At 38.9% G+C, this 21,176-nt stretch overlaps 1 protein-coding gene across 3 annotated transcripts; it reads left to right on the top strand.

Moving 5' to 3' along the window:
* The first annotated feature begins 277 nt into the window (after window positions 1-277).
* On the top strand, window positions 278-20,927 carry slka (STE20-like kinase a). Of its 3 annotated transcripts, none has more exons than XM_026188999.2 (19): window positions 278-896; window positions 3,831-3,995; window positions 6,496-6,544; window positions 7,039-7,188; window positions 8,199-8,271; window positions 8,620-8,814; window positions 9,030-9,111; window positions 9,248-9,379; window positions 9,538-10,752; window positions 10,849-10,979; window positions 11,464-11,587; window positions 11,904-12,083; window positions 15,208-15,279; window positions 16,280-16,409; window positions 17,044-17,168; window positions 17,258-17,452; window positions 17,985-18,110; window positions 19,370-19,483; window positions 19,636-20,927. In XM_026188999.2, the coding sequence occupies exons 1-19, from the start codon at window positions 747-749 to the stop codon at window positions 19,780-19,782; spliced, it is 3,555 nt and encodes a 1,184-aa protein (XP_026044784.2). In that variant the 5' UTR covers window positions 278-746; the 3' UTR covers window positions 19,783-20,927. The 3 variants fall into 3 exon arrangements, with proteins under 3 accessions (XP_026044784.2, XP_080144039.1, XP_026044786.2); XM_080287913.1 differs by lacking the exon at window positions 15,208-15,279 and adding an exon at window positions 13,529-13,621; XM_026189001.2 differs by lacking the exon at window positions 15,208-15,279.
* Window positions 20,928-21,176: the final 249 nt, after the last annotated feature.

Genomic DNA, 21,176 nt, shown 5'->3' with positions numbered 1-21,176 from the left:
GTATTTTTATTTTAGTAGTCAGTGGGACAGAAAAACTTTTAATGTGTAGTAGTTTTTTATGTCATTTAAAAGCTATGCTAACTGTATCACAAAACAAGTTTAGAAGTTTGTGGTTTTTTAACTTTTTTCTGACATCAATAATTAAAACAAAATATCGCTACCATTTTTTTTTTGACGAAATTGAAAAAATAAAGCGAAATAATGTAAATAAAAAGGTCTGCGTAACAGTTGCGTTTTATTTTGAAAGACTTTAGCGGAAATATCGAGAGCTGCGATAGCAGCTTGATGCTAGTCCACTAACTTGTGTGTGGTCAGTCAACCTAAGCATGAGGTCCGTTGACTGCGTTTTCGTGTTGGTAACGTTATACGATTAAAGAAAATATTCTGTCGAAAGTGATGATATGGTAAATATTTTTTCCGCTTCGTTTAATTTTGTTCGCTCAAAACGGAAACACGAGCCTCTGCGGAACAGCTAACTCTTCTCTGTATCCCTCATCTCCTCCGACAGCGTCCTGTGAAGGCTGCTAGCTATGATGTGACTGTGATATCCGCCGTCGAGGGAAGTTATAATTGACATTATCATAGCTGAATGGCTAAAGCACCGGTCTGTCTGGCTTAATTTAACGCTTGAATGCTCTCATTTCGATAGCCTTTTGAGCTCCGCGTCGGAGGGAACCGCTATATTTTCTTGGCGGAAATAACCGAAGAGAGCGTACTCGCGGTGCTGTAGTTCACACCTAAAAAAGATGTCCTTCTTCAATTTTCGCAAGATCTTCAAACTAGGGCCGGATAAGAAAAAGAAGCAGTATGAGCATGTACACAGAGACGTCAATCCTGAGGAGATATGGGAAATTATTGGGGAACTGGGAGATGGAGCCTTTGGGAAAGTGTACAAGGTAAGTTGACGTGTTACGTTACATCCGCCTTTGGTTTCCTGCATTTCTTTATAGACTAGCTTCAGTTGTTTCTTCGCATGTTGCTGTCTCGAGGTCATAAGCTGTAAAGCTGACAGCGATGATTACAGCTCTTGTTTGGGTAACATATTCCAACCTCGGCCACCTAACCCTCAGCAAATAACATATTTGTTTCATATAAATCATGCAGGAATTGACTAACTGCTAATATCCTGTAAAGAAATGTGACCAGCAGCTGGGATCTTAAACTCAATTAGTTTTTGGATATTTTCTATTTAGCAGGTTTAGCACAGGCTTTGCGTCACTGCCGGAGTATAGACATGACTTTACCAGTGAGTTGCACTTGGGGTTGGTTAAAAACTGATAAAGGTGTGGTCCACATACAGAATCAATATGGCCTCACATGTGACATGTTGGATTATTTGGGCCTGTGACATGTCAGGACAACCACAATAAATAGTTTAAACTAATAAAATGACAGAGCAGGTGCACCCAGACTTTAAAAAAAAAAAACACACACACTTTATGCTAATTACTGTGACAGGTGCACAGCTGGGTTTAAATTAGGGCAGTGGTTTGTCACATCTGGTTTGTCTTCACTAACCCATATATATAGGAACTGTTACAACAATTTGATGACATAGAAGAGTACCTGTTTATTATTTTGTTTAGGTTTGTTTTCCTGCTGAGAAAGTCAGGTATGCCTTCCAATGTTGTAGTTTGTTGGTGTATAGTTATGCTACATGGAAAAATATTCAATGCTGTGTCCTCCAGCTGTAATCTCTGCTACTTTACTTACCTTTCCAGGTTATCTCTGCAGGAGTTTGCTCTAGGCTGAGAACACACTTTAGAAAAAGTTAGTGTTTGTGTACTTGTAGCACAAGTAGATTAACTTGGTTAACTTGTATTTTTTTAAACATAGTTTCTTTTAAATATTTTTCAATGTATATAACTGTTTTAGTAGATTAGTGAAAAATAGTTTCCACAACCTTCCATGCCTTCATGCCTCTTTTTGTTTTGGCACTAATCCCTGTTAAAGAGCTTTCTTTCTCTCTCTCTCTCTCATTGTGAGCTACTTAACGCTGTTCCTTCCTGGTGCTCTTGTGTTCAAATAATGCAGCAAATGGCCCATAAATCTTAATTTGTCTTCACTTATTTCCTAGTCTTGTTAGCTGATTGGCTACACGAGATGAGAGCCAAGAAATACTTGAGTGCCTTCTCACACCAAAGTATACAAAATATACACCTGACTCCCAGTTATCACTTGTGTGAGCTCAGGTGAAGATATCTTTAATCAGGCCACATTAGTATGAAAGCGCACTGTGCTTTCATTTGCTACTTCACAGGCTTCTGGCAGCTAACTCCTTTGGGTGGGGTCGCAGAGTTTGCAAGCAACATGTGAATCAGCTGTTCAAGTGAGGTCAACCGGAAGAGAGAGAATTCTTAACTAGTAGATGAATGTATTACATGTTAAGTGTTTCATAGACACTTTTAGTACTGCAAACAAACTGCTTATATAATTCTTTCCATGCAATGAGTCATTTTTTAAAAATCTGATCTACCTATTCAAAGATAGACCTCTACAGGTGGTGCGATATGGGAGTTTTCATTTATCAGCTATTTATTCACATTAAAGGTTGGGTTTTTTCTGGCTCAGAATGGGCCTTCAGGGTGTTACTATACACGTAAGCATGATGGTCTGCAAACAAAAAGTCTATGTTACCTTATTTAACAGAGGTACATACATTTTTATTGTTACTGTTTTTGGCTGTTTTACAAACATAAATATATTTAAGCTTGAGTAAATTAAACTCCAGAGTTCAGATGAATTTTTTCTGACAGACGGAAATGTATTTATTTATTTAATAAAGTAAAAACTCTGCGTTCATGGATGTACATTTGAATAACCAGTGCTGAACTGTCAATGATTATTATTTACAAAGAACCACAAAGTTCGCTCTCCCTCCCTCTTAAACATGATTATAGCACTCCTGCGCTCTCATTTAATTCCTCAAAACAGATCAACATTAAGCATTTAGCACATTAAAACGTCATGTTCATGATGAGCAAAGGTCACAGGCTCTTCTTTAATGAGTCAAGTGACAGACAAATTATGGTGTCTCTCTTCACTGTAAAGCTAATATTGAATCTGCATGTAAGCGATGGCCTGTGCCTGACAGGCATCAGCCACTACAAAGGGAAAAAGAGGCAGGCAGTGTGTCAGGTCAGAAGAGTGTAAATATAGGGTCTGACACACTCTGCTGCAGTTGGTCTTTACACTCCCTCCCTTTTCTTTTTCCCTAACTCCCTGAGATTGTGTCTGTATCCATAAACATTAGGCCCTAGGCTGGCCTTAAAATAACTTCCCAGTGCTTTATTTCACAGGTTCAGTGATCATTTTTATTGGTCTCCTCGGTGCAGCTCTATCAGGAATGAGAATTTAGGGTTTGAGTTGTGCAATAAATGGCACAAACCTGTTAAATCATATACATATTTGGTATAATAATCACTGCAATGAGTGTGACAGAGTGAGATGAAAGAAAGAAAAGAGGGGAGGAAGTGAGCAAACGTTGCAAGATCGGCCTGTGTTAGAGTAGCTCAGAATGACAGGATGTGTTGTAATTTTTTTTCTTTTTTTTATCAATGTTTGACAAAGAGTTGTCTTAAATCTCTGAAATGAGTTTCTTGAGATACAATCTTCTGTAAGCTGCGTAATTTATATTGCTCCAAATGACTTTTTTCTTAATGTTGATATTCTTCCATAATTCCTGTTGTGTACAAGTTACAAGTTGTTGCTCTGTAAAATTATGCTGAGCAACATTTGGCTTATAATTAGCATGATCCTTTCCCATTTTATACACTGTGTGCTGTAAGGATATACTCTACAATTTATCATTTTGTCAATGTTGCTTGCAGGCACAGAACAAGCAGAATGGGACCCTGGCTGCTGCTAAGGTTATCGACACAAAGACTGAGGATGAACTGGAGGATTACATGGTTGAGATTGACATTCTGGCCTCCTGCAACCATCATCACATTGTCAAACTGCTGGACGCTTTCTACTTTGAAAGCAAACTTTGGGTAAGTTCGTCAGTTTCGTGCTGGGAAGCAGTGAAGCATGGAGAGACAGAAATTCATTATAAGGCACCATTCGTTATGCTGTTTCTCACAGGACTTTCAGATCATTTGACTGATGGCTCATGACACTAAACTTTTCTTATTTCTTCAAGAGTTAGAATGGGTCATATGACAAGCAACAGAGGCTAATACACGACTAGGACTGCATGCTTCACTGGAGAGTACCTGACTGCTTAGAAGTAATAGGCCACATATAGTTGTTTTTTCTTTATTTATTTTTAGCTGGTTAGCTAGAAATCGACCTGATTTGTTACTGTGTTCAAAATTCTGCAAGTGAAGTCTTTGTATAAGGAAGTAAAGAAGTAATAGGCCACTACTGAGAAATGCATTATCATACTTTATACATCTTCCTATTTATAATGAGGGATTTATGTATTTAGTGGAATACTCCTCAATTTGGCCTTATTCCTATCTCCCTCAAATCATAACCAGTGTGCACAGTGTATTTTATAATGAGAAAGAACGTATAAATCTCTGAACACAGCCCCTCATCCTCATCCTGGTGTTTTACTGTGAGCACAGAGGTGCAGCTTTAATACATGGTCAGTAGATCTCATTGTGTGCAGTAAGAGGCCCCAGAGCAATTAGGTCCTAGCAGGGGGTGTCATGTGACTGTCCCTTGTGGACTGGCCACAACCATTGGAAGATAATGGAGCAGTTTTGGTGGCTGGAGAAAGTGCTTTTGAATAATTCAGAGCCGCATGCAGGTTGTCCCTCTGGCCTTTGAGTTCAAATAGCATGATGAATGTGTAACTGCCTACATTTAGCTTGTGCCGGGTGTTGAGTTAATGTATAATATGTTCATTAATTTTCTACAAAGGAAATCTGTTGCTAGAAAACAGATGTTTACTTTGACTTGTGTCTACAATCAGTGTACGTTTAGTTTAATACTCACCTGTAAACTACAAAAGAGATGGCATGAGAAAGTGTACTGCCAAATGGGAAGAACCACTTTGTTTCTTCCTTTTGTTTGAATCACTGAATAGAGGGTGGTGCTCTGTTTGTAGCTTCGATTGATTTTTGTATCATCTGATACCATGAGCTGCCAAGCAACGTGCAGGCTAAGCCAATAATGATGAAGTACTGGTCGGGTACATTACATCAGCTCTTACAACTGAGGTCAGAACCTGTGCAGTTTTACATCCTAGCATAGGGGATTAGCATTAGTTTTATTTCGTTACCTCTCTGGAACCCAAAGAATCACTGCACTTTATGAAAATTATTGCATATTTGATGAGGTTACTGATATTTCATCTTAAAATATCAGCTTGAAACTTGTAATTAAGTAGTTAACTGGCACCTTTTTATGTTGATATTTGTTGTTAAAATATCCCCTATAAAATTACACAGTTTTATATTTAAAAGCATCTCCCCTCTTTGTTTTTTCTTCCCTTGGGGAAATTTCTTCCAAGCTAGAAACGTCCAATTAAAGGACACTTGCACCCAACGTTTTAGTGTATTCCCAAGCTTTTAACATGCGCATATGTGCATACTGTTTTGAAACAAACAAAGATGGCAATAATGGATGTCTTCCTCTTACTGTTGACAGAAGCACAGTACTGTGAAGAAATGCTTTAGGCTTAAAGGGATCGTCACAGAAAACATTTTTCAATATTGTTGTTTCTATAAAGTATAAGTGTATAAATTAGTACATATTTAGACTAATGACAAACCCTCATTTACATATTAAAACCTATAAACCTTTATTTATAAACATATAAGCAAATGTTAAACATTTTAGAAATATTGTATTAAAAAATAATATTCATAATGCAAGTTAAGTATTTTAAATAACATGTCTTCTTAACTGGCATAGTATGGAGAGACTCATGTTCACTTCCTTTAAGTATTGCCCCTTGTACATAAAAATGTGCAAAGGGATTTTCTTCAGTATTAATGCAGCGGTTTAGTTTAAAGCGTGCGTGCTCATCCTAAACAAACATGTTCAAACTCTTCTGAAGTGTTTACCAAAATGAGGAAATCGTTTGTCACTAGGATCTGTGATGAAGCATACATAGTATGTGTAAAATATTTACATGCATTTTGCACTAAACATTTTTCTATACTTTTAAGAAACAATTTGTATTTTGTAGAAATTCCTATAATAGACTCATTCATCACAACCTCCTCTGTATAGTGGAAAAGGATCCCAGTCACTATCAAGTTCAAAGCTTGAACTTCTACAGATATTTCAGTTCAAGAAGGACTAAAAGACAGATGCATGTAGAATGGAAACCAAAAGACGTATAGCTCAGTATGGCTGATTGGCGTCTTGATCTCTACAGTATAATCAATCTTTTCAATAAACATCATGTTGTTCCAGCTTTTGAAAGTCGCAAATTCCTTATTTAATCAAGTCGTGTGCTGCAAGGGTAGGTTAAACTGGGACTTTATTGTATTATATAAGTGTATTACTTAATGTTCTTTTGTTCTACCATTACAGATTCTGATAGAGTTCTGTGCAGGCGGTGCTGTCGATGCCATCATGCTGGGTAAGTCCCTCATTCACTAAAGCAAAAAAAAGAGTAACACTATGAAATTCTGCAGCTTTTCCTTTTCTCCATCCTCTAGTGCCAACTCTTTTATTCCATCCAGAAGCCTGTACCGAAGGATTTTTTTTTTCCCCCCTCTACTAAGTTGGCAAAGCAATTCCAACTGTAATTATTGTAGCTCAGGTTTCAAGAAGCAGTTAAAGTACTTCTTGTTCATGCACTTCCTCTGTCTTGTTTTGAAGCCTAAAGAAACACAAAACCACTCATTTTAAAATGCAAATTGCATTGCAAAGAAGATGATAATGAATTCACTTCACTATTCAATGTTGATTCATTATGACTCGCCTAGATTTGTCTAGTCATATGTGCTTGCTGATGTAAAGGTGGAGATGACCCATTTTGTGTTTGTATTTGTGTATAACAAAGCCTACAGCAAAATATTCACTGGGAAAAATTGGGACTTTGGAATTTTCTCTGTGCATGTTTGTCCTTAGAGTTGGAGAGACCCCTGACTGAGCCCCAGATTCGTGTGGTGTGTAAGCAGACTTTGGAGGCCTTGGCTTACCTTCATGAGAGCAAGATCATCCACAGAGACTTGAAAGCTGGGAATATTCTCCTGTCCCTGGATGGAGATGTAAAACTGGGTAATTGTGTTTTTGTTTTTTTGTTTTTTTAACCATTTCTAACCATTTACTAACAAAAGGAGATATGAGAGGTTATTCCATTAAAAAAATACTAAAATCAACTAAATGTTCTCGCAGAATCAGGTTTTTGTTTTGTATTTTTTACAAAAAGAATGTTTAATAAAGTACATAGGTTTGGTTTGAATCTTTAAGTTCTGAAACCACATAACCTCTTAAGTACACGACTTACTTACTTGGGATGAATTAGTAACAAAACGGGGGGGGGGGGGGGGGGGGGGGGTGTCTACTAAACTCACTTTAGTATTATATTCATTCTTTGATTTGTCCTTGGCTCTGTATTAAAACAGCCGTTGTAGATCTCTTTGTAGCTTGACTTTGGGGTTGGTGGTGACAGTGCAGCACTGTGGTTTGTTTACACATAAAATTGTAGTGAGTCATCATTTGGCATCGGGTTCAAAAACTTGGAGAACAAAGTGATGTGCTTGCTGTGTGTTTTTTTTTTTTTTTTTTTTTTTTTTTTTTAATATAATATTCTACCTATGTATGTGTTTTGGTGATGCATAATGTTTCAGAAGTAAGAGTATTCATGTTCATGTTGTTGCTGCAGCATCCATAGCTCCTGGCTGCCTGATGATTCATGTTCTGTAGGCAGAGGGTCATGACGGAGCCTGGCAAACAATAATTATCAAGCCAGTCACCAGGGACTTAATGATAGATCTCTTTTTCCCTCTAATGTGTGCATACTGTAAGTGTTGCAAGAAAAGAGAGCAGGCTGAAATAACTGCACAGGTAACACAACAATGATGGACCCTAAGAGCATTATGAAAGGGAATGTGAGGCTTTTCTGCTCACTTTGGGGATAAATATTATAAGTGTAAAGCACTCTCTACTGTGTTTTGTTTTGGTAGAAAATGCTATTTTATATTTTATATTCTAGTCTCACAGGGTGCCATTTTACAGTTTAGCTTAATTCATTGATGAAAAGAATCATGATTTATTTCTACTTTCAGCTGACTTTGGTGTGTCTGCTAAAAATACCAAGACATTACAGAGAAGAGATTCTTTCATCGGCACTCCATATTGGTGAGTCACACTGCCTGCTTACAAGAGGGCATTCACCTCTTAGTATTTGATAATTGTCTCAGACTGTACCACAGCTAAGATGACAGTGGGTTTTTTTGTTGTTGTTGTTGTTGTTGTTGTTGTTGTTGTTGTTGTTGTTGTTTTAAATCATCAAAAAATGTGGGATAACAACTCATTTGAAAAAAATCTATGTATTAAACAAACTTCCTATTTTATATTCCTTTCCTCCTGGAAAATAAGAGCATTGACCCTTAAGCATTAGAAGATATGCTGAATGACCTCATTTACCTGCATTCCAAAATGTGGGTTATTGATTGGTGGCTCTTACTGACTGATTGAATTTCGCAGGATGGCTCCAGAGGTGGTAATGTGCGAAACTTCCAAAGACCGTCCATACGACTACAAGGCCGACATCTGGTCCCTTGGCGTAACGCTCATAGAACTGGCACAGATTGAACCGCCCAACCATGAGATGAATCCCATGAGAGTGCTACTGAAAATAGCCAAGTCCGAGCCGCCCACACTCATGAATCCCTCTCGCTGGTGAGATACTGTGCTGGTGATAACTGGGAAGGTGGTGCTGGATTGTTTCCGAATGGGAGATGAGGAAATGTTGAGGGTTTGCATGTGTGAAAGCATGATAAAATATTAATGTTAAAAGGATAACTACTACTGAATTACTACATTATATAAAGAAAAAAACGGGGTACTTACTCTGTTCTGGGACCAACAAATTCAGTCTTCTTTACCATTTAAAGGTCACCAGAATTCAGCGACTTTCTGCGCAAAGCACTTGACAAGAATGTGGACAATAGGTGGAGTACAGTACAGCTTCTGCAGGTGAGCTGCAGTTGCAAACTACTATAAAACTAAGTGATGCATAAATGTCCGTCAGATGTTAATGTGTCACACTTTAAATGATTTTGCAGGATAAAATTTTTTATCTAATGTTGATATCTTTTGTCTATATATGTAGCATCCTTTTGTCACCAGTGTAACTGACAGCAGACCTCTCAGAGAACTCATAGCTGAAGCCAAAGCCGAAGTCACAGAAGAGCTTGAGGACAGCAAAGAGGAGGAGGAAGAGGACGAACCTGATACACCTCTGGTATGTAGTTTTTTGGGGATATGTGTATAACAAGCATTATAGTATTTTACTTTTTTTATCATTTAGATGAACACTTGATGTTGATAGCTTCATTAAACTCATTGCGGTAAGCTTTATTATTGCTCACTGTGGACATATTGCAATTTCTGTTGGTTTAGGCTGGTCCCGGGCACAAGCGAGCACCTTCTGATGTCAGTGTGGCCAGCTCAGAAGATGACAAAGTTCCATCAACTCCCTCCACTCTTGAGGCTGTTAAAGAAAAGATGGAAGTTGAGCCTGCTGAGGACCAGACTAGTGATAAGTTATCTGATGAAGGACTTGGAACAAGTGAGGTAGACAAGACTGAGGAGGAGAAATTAAATGAGGTGTCTGATGCCAGTAATGAAGACCTGGCATCTGGACTAGTAGAGCCCAGCAAAGATGTCATCTCACATGACTCCACAGAGCCTAAACCAGAAGAGAGTCAAGGTGAAGAGACGTCTGCTGAGCAAGTAGTTTCACAGCCAGAAGAACCTGTAAATACAACAGACAACCAAGAACTTGTCACAGAAACAGAGGAGGAACAGAAGGAGACAGAAGAAAGGATAATGGGTGATGAAACTACCCAGGTAATGGAGGAAGAAAAAGAGCCAGAGCAGGGGAAGCAAGAGAAAGAAAAAGAAGCTGGTAAAGAAGAATCCAGAGAATCACAAGCAGAACCTGAAGATGCAGAAAAAACTGAATCCATTCCAAGAGATGAGCCAGAGGTAGAAAAAGAAAGCAAAGAATCCGAGGAGGAAACGACTGAACCCAAACTAACAGGGAACACAATGGAAGCCATGGCTAATGGCACAGATGAAAATGTAAACATTGAGAATATGGAATTAGATGGAAGACACACGTTTATAAATGAAGACACAAAATTAAGTGTGGATGAGTCATCTGCTGAGCCTATAGAAACAAAACCAGAAGAGAAGCCTATGGATGAGGCCCATGAGGAGTCACAGCAGCCTGAACAAGAGAGCCAGATCACAGAGGAAGCTGAGCTAAAGGAACAAGTACCAACTGAGTCTACAAATGGCATCTGTGATGAAGTTAAAGACACCCCTGAGGATTCAGTGGTCCCACCTAAAGATTCCTGTGTGAACGAAGAAGAAGAGAAAGCAACCCACGCAGATGAGAGCACTTCCCAAGATGCTGTCTCTGTCCAAGAGAGCGAAACGGATTCAGAAGCCAAGATGGAGCAAGGAAGCCCTGCTGTGATCAGGCCAGATGTGGAGAAGGATTCTGACTCTGGGAGCAGCTCTGCTGCTGATAGCAACAGCCTCGACCTCAATCTGTCTATCTCCAGCTTCCTGTCTAAGAGCAAAGAAGGGGGCTCTGTGTCCTTGCAGGTAATACAGTCTGTGCCACTATTACACCATCAGTTATTACATTATCAACACTACCCTGATTACTCGATCCTCTAAAGCAACCCTGCTTTTTGGTAGGAGTCAAAACGACAGAAGAAGACTCTTAAAAAGACACGCAAGTTCATGGTGGATGGTGTGGAGGTTAGTGTGACAACGTCTAAGATAGTGACTGATAACGACACCAGGAATGAGGAGATGAGGTTCCTGAGGTACGTCTGTATCTAATCTGCTTGACATACAGTTGTTCTAAATGTGTGACATGACCCATTTAACTCGCCTGCCTTAAATAGTGCTCGCTCTTTTTACAACTCCCACAGCTTTTTACAAATGCCAGATGGGTTATCTCCCGTGATGAATGCCGCATTATATTACTGTCATTTCTCATGTTGCCTTGTAAAGACATGAGGCATGTTGCTGTTACTGTGTGTACAAGTGCTGTCTGACTACTGCACGACCCTCCTGTTAGTAATATATGACACAAATGTGAATCAAACATTTTAAAAAGATTCATCAAAGCACGAAAAGCCATAGAGTATGAATGAGTCACTAAAGTTGAAATAAACATTTAGATATATTTTTTTTAAAAGTCACTGATGTGCAACCATAAAATTCCATCCATGTTTTTGTGAAAATAGTATTAGATTTTTTTTAATAAGTAAATATCATGCCCTTATATTGATATGTTCACTGCAGGCGGCAGGAGTTGAGAGACCTTCGCCTCCTCCAGAAAGAGGAGCAAAGGGCCCAGCAGCAGCTGAGCGACAAGCTGCAGCAGCAGCGAGAGCAGATCTACAGGCGTTTTGAACAGGAAACTACTGTGAGTCACTCTGGTTGTACTGCACTAGTGTGATGGGCTTTTTTTCTTTCTTCTTTTTTTGGCATTTGGCTAGCTCCTTGAAAAACAAGCACCTTAATGTCAAATCTGGGCTAAATTTAATGCAAGTGTTTACATCAAATGTGCTGCCAGATTTTCCTTAACTGCTTAATTTTCACAATATTGGAAACTTTAATTTGCATTAAAAGCAAAATGAAAAAACGTACAAAAAAAACAAAGAGATTATGTAAAATCTAATATAAATAAATATTGTTTTGGAATAGTCAGGGTGACCCTAGTCAGCGTATCAATTCTGCAGGCTAAAAAGCGTCAATACGACCAAGAAGTGGAGAACCTTGAGAAGAAGCAGAAACAGACCATTGAGCGACTGGAACAGGATCACACCAGCCGGCTCCGAGACGAAGCCAAACGGATCAAAGCAGATCAAGACAAGGAGCTCTCAAAGTTCCAAAACATGCTGAAGAACCGCAAGAAAGAGGTATGACCCTGCATGTGTGTTTCTCTGTGGAAGTGGGCTGAGTAGTACTTAAATTTGGGAGCTTGTGATCCAGAGCAGCTGCATGTGATGTGTACTGCACAAGCCGTTTAATGGTGCATGTGTTTACAACTTAGCCGGTGGCTAACCTGGCTGTCTCATACTAATCCTATGGGAGTGGTGCGCCCTGCTGTATGTGTGCAAATGTTACCCAGACAGGCTGTGCTATCCTTCTCCTAGATGCTGCTCATTCATGTTGTTGTATCCATTATTCATCTGCCCAGAGGCTTCTGGTTGCAGCTTAAGAAATACTTTGCTCCTGGGGTGTGTTTGTTATTTTTAGAAAACTGTTTACAAAAAGTCAGGATAGTATCTTGACACGTTGATGTCTTAAGCTTTTGCTTGATGGTGCAGATGTTCTCATGCTTGGTCTTTATAAGTCTTTCCTGGCTCTTTCTGTGCTCTTTAGTAGCCTTTAAATGCTTCTCTGGGTGTGCCTTTTTATGTTCTTAAGGGCAGTAGTGCTTATTGCCATCTGTTGTGTACGATGATGCCTTGGTGGTTGCCATGCTCCTCCCAGTTTGATGCTTAGGCTACTTACTTGTTATTGCCATTCTACTTAATGCTGTTTTACAGGTTGGCTTGCATTTGCTTTCTTGGTGTTTAGATGTAAAAATCCAAGAATTAGGCTATGGATAAGATGTGTTTTTTGCATTTTGTCATGTTGTAATCTTTATTGAAATGTACTGTTACTGTGTATTTAACTAACCATGTTTCTTGTATGAGTGTGTGAGGTTGCTTTGGTCATGGGATGGCCAGATTTGAAAGGTTTTTCCAAGTGGTGTTGGGCTTATTTGGGTCAAATAATAAATGCCTTTGGTCTGACTAACTGACATGGAATTGTCTTCAATAGTGCTGCAGTATTCTTTTGGAAATCTTAAGGTCAAGATGGATAAATAATCAACAGATTCATTATTAACAAAATTATAAGTCCTCTATAAATGGCAAATTGGAAGAAAACCATGTTGAACCTGCTTTATTACACTGTTAAATCTAGTTTGTAATTACAAAACAATTCCAACTCAGTTATTCTATTTTTTTCTTTTTCTTTTTTTCCCCCCACGAATCATCATGTTCATGGCTGCGAGACTTAATCGAATGCAAAGTAATGTAGGGCGAGCTGTTTTTGAGGCTAACATCTTCTGCCGTGCACAAGTCAAATTCTTTCTTTTAACATGACTCTAACTCATGGGGGTCAAGTCGACAGTTCAAAGAAATGTTAAATGCAGGAGGTGGAAATTAAGCATGTTGACTTTAAATCAGTTGGTGGCTGGATCCAGTATCTCTCCTCTCAGACTGGGCAGTGCATGACTCTTACTGTTGTTGGCCAGCTTTGTTAGATTTTCTGACTATAGAGATCAAACCGATTCTGCACATACACACTTTAGGCCATACAGGAAGTTGGACATTCACCCAAACACAAGAAAAAAGAGCTCATGAAACGCTTAAAGGAGGACCTCACACTCCTCAACACTGCAGAGGTAAAGCATCACCTTCTGTGTCTGGAGTATTATCTGTGTATGTAATTGCTCCCTATCTGCTATCTATCTACTACCTACTGAGCTGTATTGACTTTTGAATATATTCTCCTTCTTTATAAAAAAATTTTTCTAAGATTTTAATAATACCATGTACACGCTACAGTTAAATGGTTAGCTCTCACTGAATTTTGGCAAAACCAAATTTGTGCTTCAGGTAGAAGCTTTAAAAAAATAGCAATTCCCTTTATGTTACACATATATATGAAGATTTGTTCAGGAGAAATAAATTATAACATACAGTCACCAGTGAAGTTACATACAAGGTTTCTGACAAATTTTTTGCTTTCATGATTTCTATCCTATGATAAAGATTTAATTTTCCTACTTTGTCACACATAGCAGTGGAAGTGTTCTATTGGACTATATTAAAAATATTTTTACAATATTCAGCCTTTTATTAAATAAAGGTAGGAGGAACAAAAAATTTAATTGCCTCAAAGGAAGCAACATCCACCTTTTACTGTTTTCCTCAGTAATGAAAAATATAATTGAACTTTGAGATTTCCAGCTGTCACCAAAAAATGAATATTAGAATCTTTATGGAAGTAAAATTTGTGGTGTGGCCACTGAACACATGTCAGTGTTAAAAATCAAATCGGGTTCTGAATATTTTTTATTTTTCCTCAGAAAATTAATCGACAAAACAAAAGAAACACAAATTTAATGTTTTAGATTTGCTTCAAATCTGAATACTTGTTTACCTCCATCTTCACTGATATGGAAAAATCATTTATTTTAACTGATGACTGCTCAAAACAAAAAATAATCATTATTAGATGCACTGTAAGGTTTTCTCCTTTGAAAAGTGTCCAAAATGTAATAACCATAACATGTAGTCTGCTACTCAATACTGCACATCCCACACCCGTCCATCAAGTACAAAACATCCCACATTGCAATTCTTCATCTTTGTTCCTGACACTACATATGTGGAATTTAATTATGTAATGCTACACTTGTCAGTGGTGATCATACAGTCTGTGGTGGTGATGATGATTCAGAAGTGTCAGATCTCATTCTACCAGCTACCTCAGGCACCATTCAGGCTCTCTTAACAAAGGAGCGACTGCAGACATAGCTTTTGTCTCCACAGTAAAGATCGTTACTGAAAGACCTTTTCAAAACTTGGTTTTCCTGCGCTCAGTCTGAGACACACAAACAAATGTCTTCTTTTCTTTGAAAGGTAAACCTTAATTTATTTTGTTTTAAATATTCTGTAAGTAGCATTGAAAGTAACAAAACTGCTTTTTTTACCAGCTGGATTTAACAAAAATGCTAAAATTCTGAGCCGCTTTGAAGCATGGCAAGACAAAGAGTTTTGACAACTAATTGATTGACTTCCTAACATTCATCCAGACCTCGCCACGAGCCTTAAACTCACCAACAATCCCAAAGTGGAAAACCCATTTTTAATGTAGGAAGGATCTGTGTGAGTGCTGAGTGAGTGTTGACGTGAGAGATCCTCAGGCTGCTGTGTGCTGTCTGTCCCTGATCAGGGCAAGTGCGCTGTGTGCTCTCCTCCACAGGCAGTGGCCCAGGTTATGATACAGTCTTTTCAGTTGTCCTCATGCGCACTCTTCAACGCTCAGATGCAGGATGTAAGTGCCCCCCCATCCCGCCCCGTATCTCTCCATCTCTGGCCCATACTTAGATGTGTGTGAAGTTACATGACAGGATAGTTTGTGATGGTTCAACACATGTAAGCATGGGCAACGTTGGGATTTTTTTCTTTTTTTTCCTTTTTGAGTGTTGTCATCACTGTGTTTGTGCAGTGGTTCTTTCTTCCTCTCTTGCTCAGTATTTTTCCTCCACCAGTTCACAAATGTTATACATCAAGTCTGTGTATTTTATATGGTATTTATCTTGTATTACACCGTTTGCTTAAGACTAGATTAAATCTGGGTTGCACCGCTGTGTGGCAGCTCTTGATGAATTCTGTCTGGATCCATGTTTGTCTTTGTCAGCCAATATAGACAGCCTGCCTTTCAGGGCAGATGAGTCACTCATTGTGTATAAGTGGATTATGAGATCACACTTGAACCATCTTAATTTGGATTCAACTGTATAATAACAGCGTTACCTTAGTTTTCTTATAATCAAGTGAGTTATATGATCAGTTTTACCTAATAATAGTTTTATAATCGCAATACAACTTACAGTTAACACTAGCTAGATAAAGTTAAATAAAATAAATAGAAGATTTGGCTTCTTATGCAATTAGTCATGCGTAATGTAGGCTGGTTTCTGGACGATGTGAATGTCACTGTAGATGTTGTCTTGCATAAAACTTTGCCACAGTATCTCTACTAAACTGTTAACTTTTCTCTCTTTCTTCACTTCCATTGTGGATCGTTGCCATCCATGAACTCTGAGTGTCTCTTTTGCTGAGTCCAGTTGATGATGTGACATCTTAGTGCTCTGTGTTGTACTGAATTTTGAAGTGAATGGCTAGATTACATTATTTTGCTTCAGGCAGATTCGATCATTAAGATGCAGTCTAACTGTGACACTGCTGTGCTTCCCCTCTCTACTTTTTGCTGTCTCTGAGTGATCTCCATGTCTTCCCCAGGCAGTTTCTCACTGCTCTTCTCTCCTCAGGAGCAAGAGTTCCTACAGAAGCAGCAGCAAGACTTGGATGGAGCTCTAAAGAAAATCATCCAGCAGCATAAAGTGGAGATTGCCACGATTGAGAGAGACTGCCTTAACCACAAACAGCAGTTTATGAGAGGTAGAAGACTCGACTCTGTTACTGCTCTGTTTTGGAGTTAATCTTTTTTAAGGGTAATTGTGTAATGTATGCCATAGGAATTAATTATTGAGCTACACAAATGATCACAGGGTATTTTAGGTTTACAGGGTCCTCGTGTTTACCAGTTGACTTGTAATTGTGTTGTAAATCTGGTGATCACTGATTCGAATTACGCTGCAGTGTTATATTCACACGAACACTGAGAACATAGTCAGAGATACCACATTTTGTGCCACTCTGTCTTAAGACTGCTGCTGTTTTAAACATGACAAAAAGGCAAACAACTTACCTCACGTATCCTGTGCAAGATTCAAGTGTCTCAAACCTCATTTTCATGCCAGACACAGACATGAAAGAAACCACAGCCTGAGATGTACTTTTATTTTTGAGTCAGCGTGTAGAGGAAGTTGATGTCAGCGATGCCTCCTTTGCTTGCCAAGTGTGTAAATTCTGACTGTGACATCCAGACGACTGAGACACTGTGTTTAAGGGGATGTGCTGCTGCCTATCCAATTTTGCCTTTTTGTTTGGTTTTCAGACCCCTGTTGGTAACCAGCAAACATGCATGCACATGTTTTTTTTAGCCTTGTTTGTGCTCACATGTGTTTTGTAGCTCGAGAGGCAGCCATGTGGGAGCTGGAGGAGCGCCATCTGCAGGAAAAGCACCAACTGCTGAAGCAGCAGCTGAAAGACCAGTACTTCATGCAGAGACACCAGCTGTTGAAAAGGCATGAAAAGGTACAAGCACAGAGTGGAACTGTAAATGTAACTGTAAAATTTAAATAACCCCACTAAAACAAAACTGTGGGCATTCGTGTGTTTTATAGGAGATGGAGCAAATGCAGGGCTACAACCAGCGTCTGATAGAGGAGCTGAAGAACAAACAGACTCAAGAGAGGGTGCGTCTGCCCAAGATCCAACGGAGCGAGGCCAAGACCCGCATGGCTATGTTCAAGAAGAGTCTCCGCATCACCGCCACAGCATCCATCACCGCCGAGCAGGAGAGAGAGCGGATAAAACAGGTAGAGGCGCTGCGAGCTCGGGCTAGTGATGTTTGACCATTTTTAAAAGAAGTGACTGGACATCAGTTTTTGTTGGGGGTTTTTTCCTCCTCTTTCTCTCAGCAGTAATGTTTCACACTGGCTTAGACTCACACCTGGGCGCTGACCAATACAAACACAGTACCCTTTATTATTCCAGCCTGTTTGGATCTCAGACCAGAAACTTTCCAACTCACCATTTCACAATCCATACTGACGCCATCATTCTCAAGTTGCACTTTCAGTTTAGTTTTGTGGATGAAAGCTCAGTGAACGATCTTGGAGGAAATCTTAAATTTTAGTTTGTGCAAATAGTTTATTCGCTGACATTCTGAATGTTAATACGCAACATGCTTGTGTTGTTTTGTAGTCACGGTCAGTTTATTTGAAATAGACACTATGACCAAAGGCATAGAGAAAAAAAATGCATCATTTTTAGCAGTTCCTATGCCTTGTGTGAAAACCGCAAATCATGCTCACATCTGTCTGTTGTGTTTTTGTCTCCATGGTCCAGTTTGCTTTGCAGGAAGAAAAGAGACAAAAGGGCGAGAGACTGCACCAACACCAGAAACATGAGAACCAGATGAGAGATTTGCAGCTACAGTGTGACTCAAACATCAGGGAGCTGCAGCAGCTGCAGGTGGGGCTCAACGCGCTCACATTCACACTCTATCTTTTTATGTTTATCGTATATGTTTTAAACTACATTTCTATGGAGCTCCAGAGTATTGAGCAAAACACACATAACCACGTCATCCATCCATCCATCCTTCCATCCATCTTCTTAACAACTCATCTACCTTTAGGTTACAGGAAGCTTATTCCAGCTGTGATAGGGTGAAAGACTGGGTACTTCCTGTGTAGGCTGCAGTATAACCATATCAAGAATATATACAGTTTAAAAAATAATCATTTGTGACATTCAAATTCAACAGGATTCAGTAGTTTTTCTACATATTTCTTTTAATGCTAATGAAAAGTAAACATTAACAAGGCTACATTTGTAGCAGAGGCTATTTAAAACATGCAATCATAATTGTACTTGGTACTATTGTTTGAAATATTCTCACTAAATTCCATTAATATTTATGGCTTCCTTGTATATCTATCCTCTGTTTTTATTGCTTCGGTTAATCCATGCTCATGTTGCAAATGTTTATGTGCAGCCTGTAGAAAGAGTTTCTGGAGGCCGGCGGTATCGATTTCTATTAGGTGTTGCCGGTCACTTCACACTCTTACTATTGATCTTATTCTGATCACAGAGCTGAATTAAATGCTTTCTGGCAACAGTTAAATAATTAATATACTAATTATGACAAAAATGTCATTCTGGAAAAAAAAAAAGTTGAATCTAATTCATTTTTATCCAAAAGGTTAAAGGTCAGTTTCACTTTGAAACTGCAAATGCGCTGCAAAAACACTTAATTCAGCACCATAACTCTAGAGCAGGTAGATACTAATCTTTCTGCTATAGCAGATTGATTCTAATCTACTAAATACTTTCAGTCTTAACTACATTTGTTATGAGTCTGAACTCGAATGGAATCTGCAGCCTGTTTGCTATGAAGTAAAACTGCAGTGCAGTAATTCTAGTTTAACATGATTATTAATTTATAAGGTTTTTTTATCATTTATTTAATACTGCATATTTAATGTGCATTTTAAGTTTTTAATCTTTAATCCTTTAAGTTTTTGCTCTGCTGACTGAAAGTGACTGCAACAGATTCATAAATGAACAGTGACTTATGAAGATTATCAGAAAATAAGTAGAGGACAAATTAAAGATGTCAGACAGCATCTATTTTTAAAGGAATAAAAAGCAAGATATGTCGCAGTGTAGGGACGTATACAGGATTCATTAATCATGACAGCACCGTGTTAACACACATTTTCTTTCAGAATGAGAAATGCCACCTTCTGATTGAACATGAGACCCAAAAGCTGAAGGAGCTGGATGAGGAACACAGCCAAGAGATCAAGGAGTGGAGAGAGAAGCTAAGACCAAGGAAGAAGGTATGCTCATTATCCATGTTTGTGACTTTATTTCTTCCATTTTCTTTCTAGTGACGCCATGTTCAGGATCCACCTGTGCAGGCTGTCTCAACAGAATTTTTCATATTATCTTCAAACTGGTTGACTCTGTTTGTATGTGCTGCCCCCTGCAGGCGTTAGAGGAGGAGTTCACACGGAAGCTCCAGGAGCAGGAGGTCTTCTTCAAGATGAGTGGTGAATCTGAATGCCTTAATCCAACCACTCAGAGTCGAGTATCCAAATTTTATCCCATCCCAAACCTGAATAACTCTGGCTTGTAGCCTAATGTTCGTCCGTGCTGCAAAGCAGACTGCTGTCAAACTCTGCTCTCAAACTCGACTCCTCCAGAGTTTAAAAAGGAGTGGAGTTTGAAGGACGAGCCGAGGCGTCATTTCTCTGACCGCTAACTGAAAAACGTGAACACGTTTCACTACTTAAGTTCCACCATTCGCGAGCATGACGTGCCTACACACCGTTCCATTACTTAATTGGGTTTCCTCAGCTTGCTGGGAAGACTCAAAATGAATGATATGCACTTGTTTTGAGCATGTTCAGATTTTTAAAAGTCTGCGGTTGGTAGCTGAGGTCAGTCATGCTTTTCAGATTATTATCGTTAAGCTTAGCTCTGCTACAATATGAATAATCTCCAGTGCCTCGTGTTCTTTTTTTTCTCTGCGTTTAGGCCCTTCCCTGCATTTTCTGCAGCTTGCAGTAAATAAATTCCCACCTGAATGTTTTGCACTTAAAAAACTGGTTATCAATTCTGCTCATAATCACAAGATGTCATGAGATCAGTGTAATCGATTCACACAAGCTGGTTATCAAAGACTGCTCTGAGATTTAGTTTGGCTGCATGTAGTAGTAGACCTTGCTGAAGGGCGACGGAGTCAAAAGACAACCATGTATAGATGTAAGACTTTGTTATGTCTGTGTAGTCTTCTGTGCACAGTGTCTGATGTCTAACGGGAGTTAAAATGTTGGGATCGGGAGGCTGTGAGTTCAGATGAAAAATAATGTACTGTGTTGTAGGTGTGTACCTAGATATGAGGTTTAAATAAATACTGTGCTTGCCAGAAGCATTTCACCATCTTAAGAGATGAATGAACAAAAAATATATCTGTTGATTTAGCACATAATTTGATTTCAGTGCCGGTCAGCAAAACACAGAGGTGGCCTGTTGGGTTGGGTTTTTTTGGGGTTTTTTGACGTTAACTAAATCAGTTCTCCCTTTGACTTTCAGCAGCAATCTCACAAACTAATGACGTCTTGTAAAGAATAATTACCGAAGGAATGTAAAGCTTTTGATTTGCACTGTATTGCCACATGAGCTAAAGAAAAAAATATGCAGTAGAAAATTTTGCCTCACCAAAGCCTAATCAAACTCCAAGCTGAATTGTTTCAACATATTGTTTTCCTTTTATTAAAATTACTTTTAGCTTCTTCTTTTTTTTTCTTTTCCTTTTTTTCAAATATGCCCTTAGTATTTTACAGCCATGCCTAATCGAAGCCTGTATTCCTGGTATGCTGTAATCGCTCTTCATGGTGAACTTTTGCACTTGTTGAGAGCAGTCCTTTAACTGTACGAGTTTCAGTGTGTGAGGAGATGCCCTCTTCTGCGTTTTACGATAAAGTATTGATGGTTCACAACAAGAAATTACTGTAGTTTCATTTGCCA

The sequence above is a fragment of the Astatotilapia calliptera genome, chromosome 13 (genome assembly GCF_964374335.1).
Source record: "Astatotilapia calliptera chromosome 13, fAstCal68.1, whole genome shotgun sequence".
Classification (NCBI taxonomy): domain Eukaryota; kingdom Metazoa; phylum Chordata; class Actinopteri; order Cichliformes; family Cichlidae; genus Astatotilapia; species Astatotilapia calliptera.
This window is presented reverse-complemented; position numbering and strand designations above follow the sequence as displayed.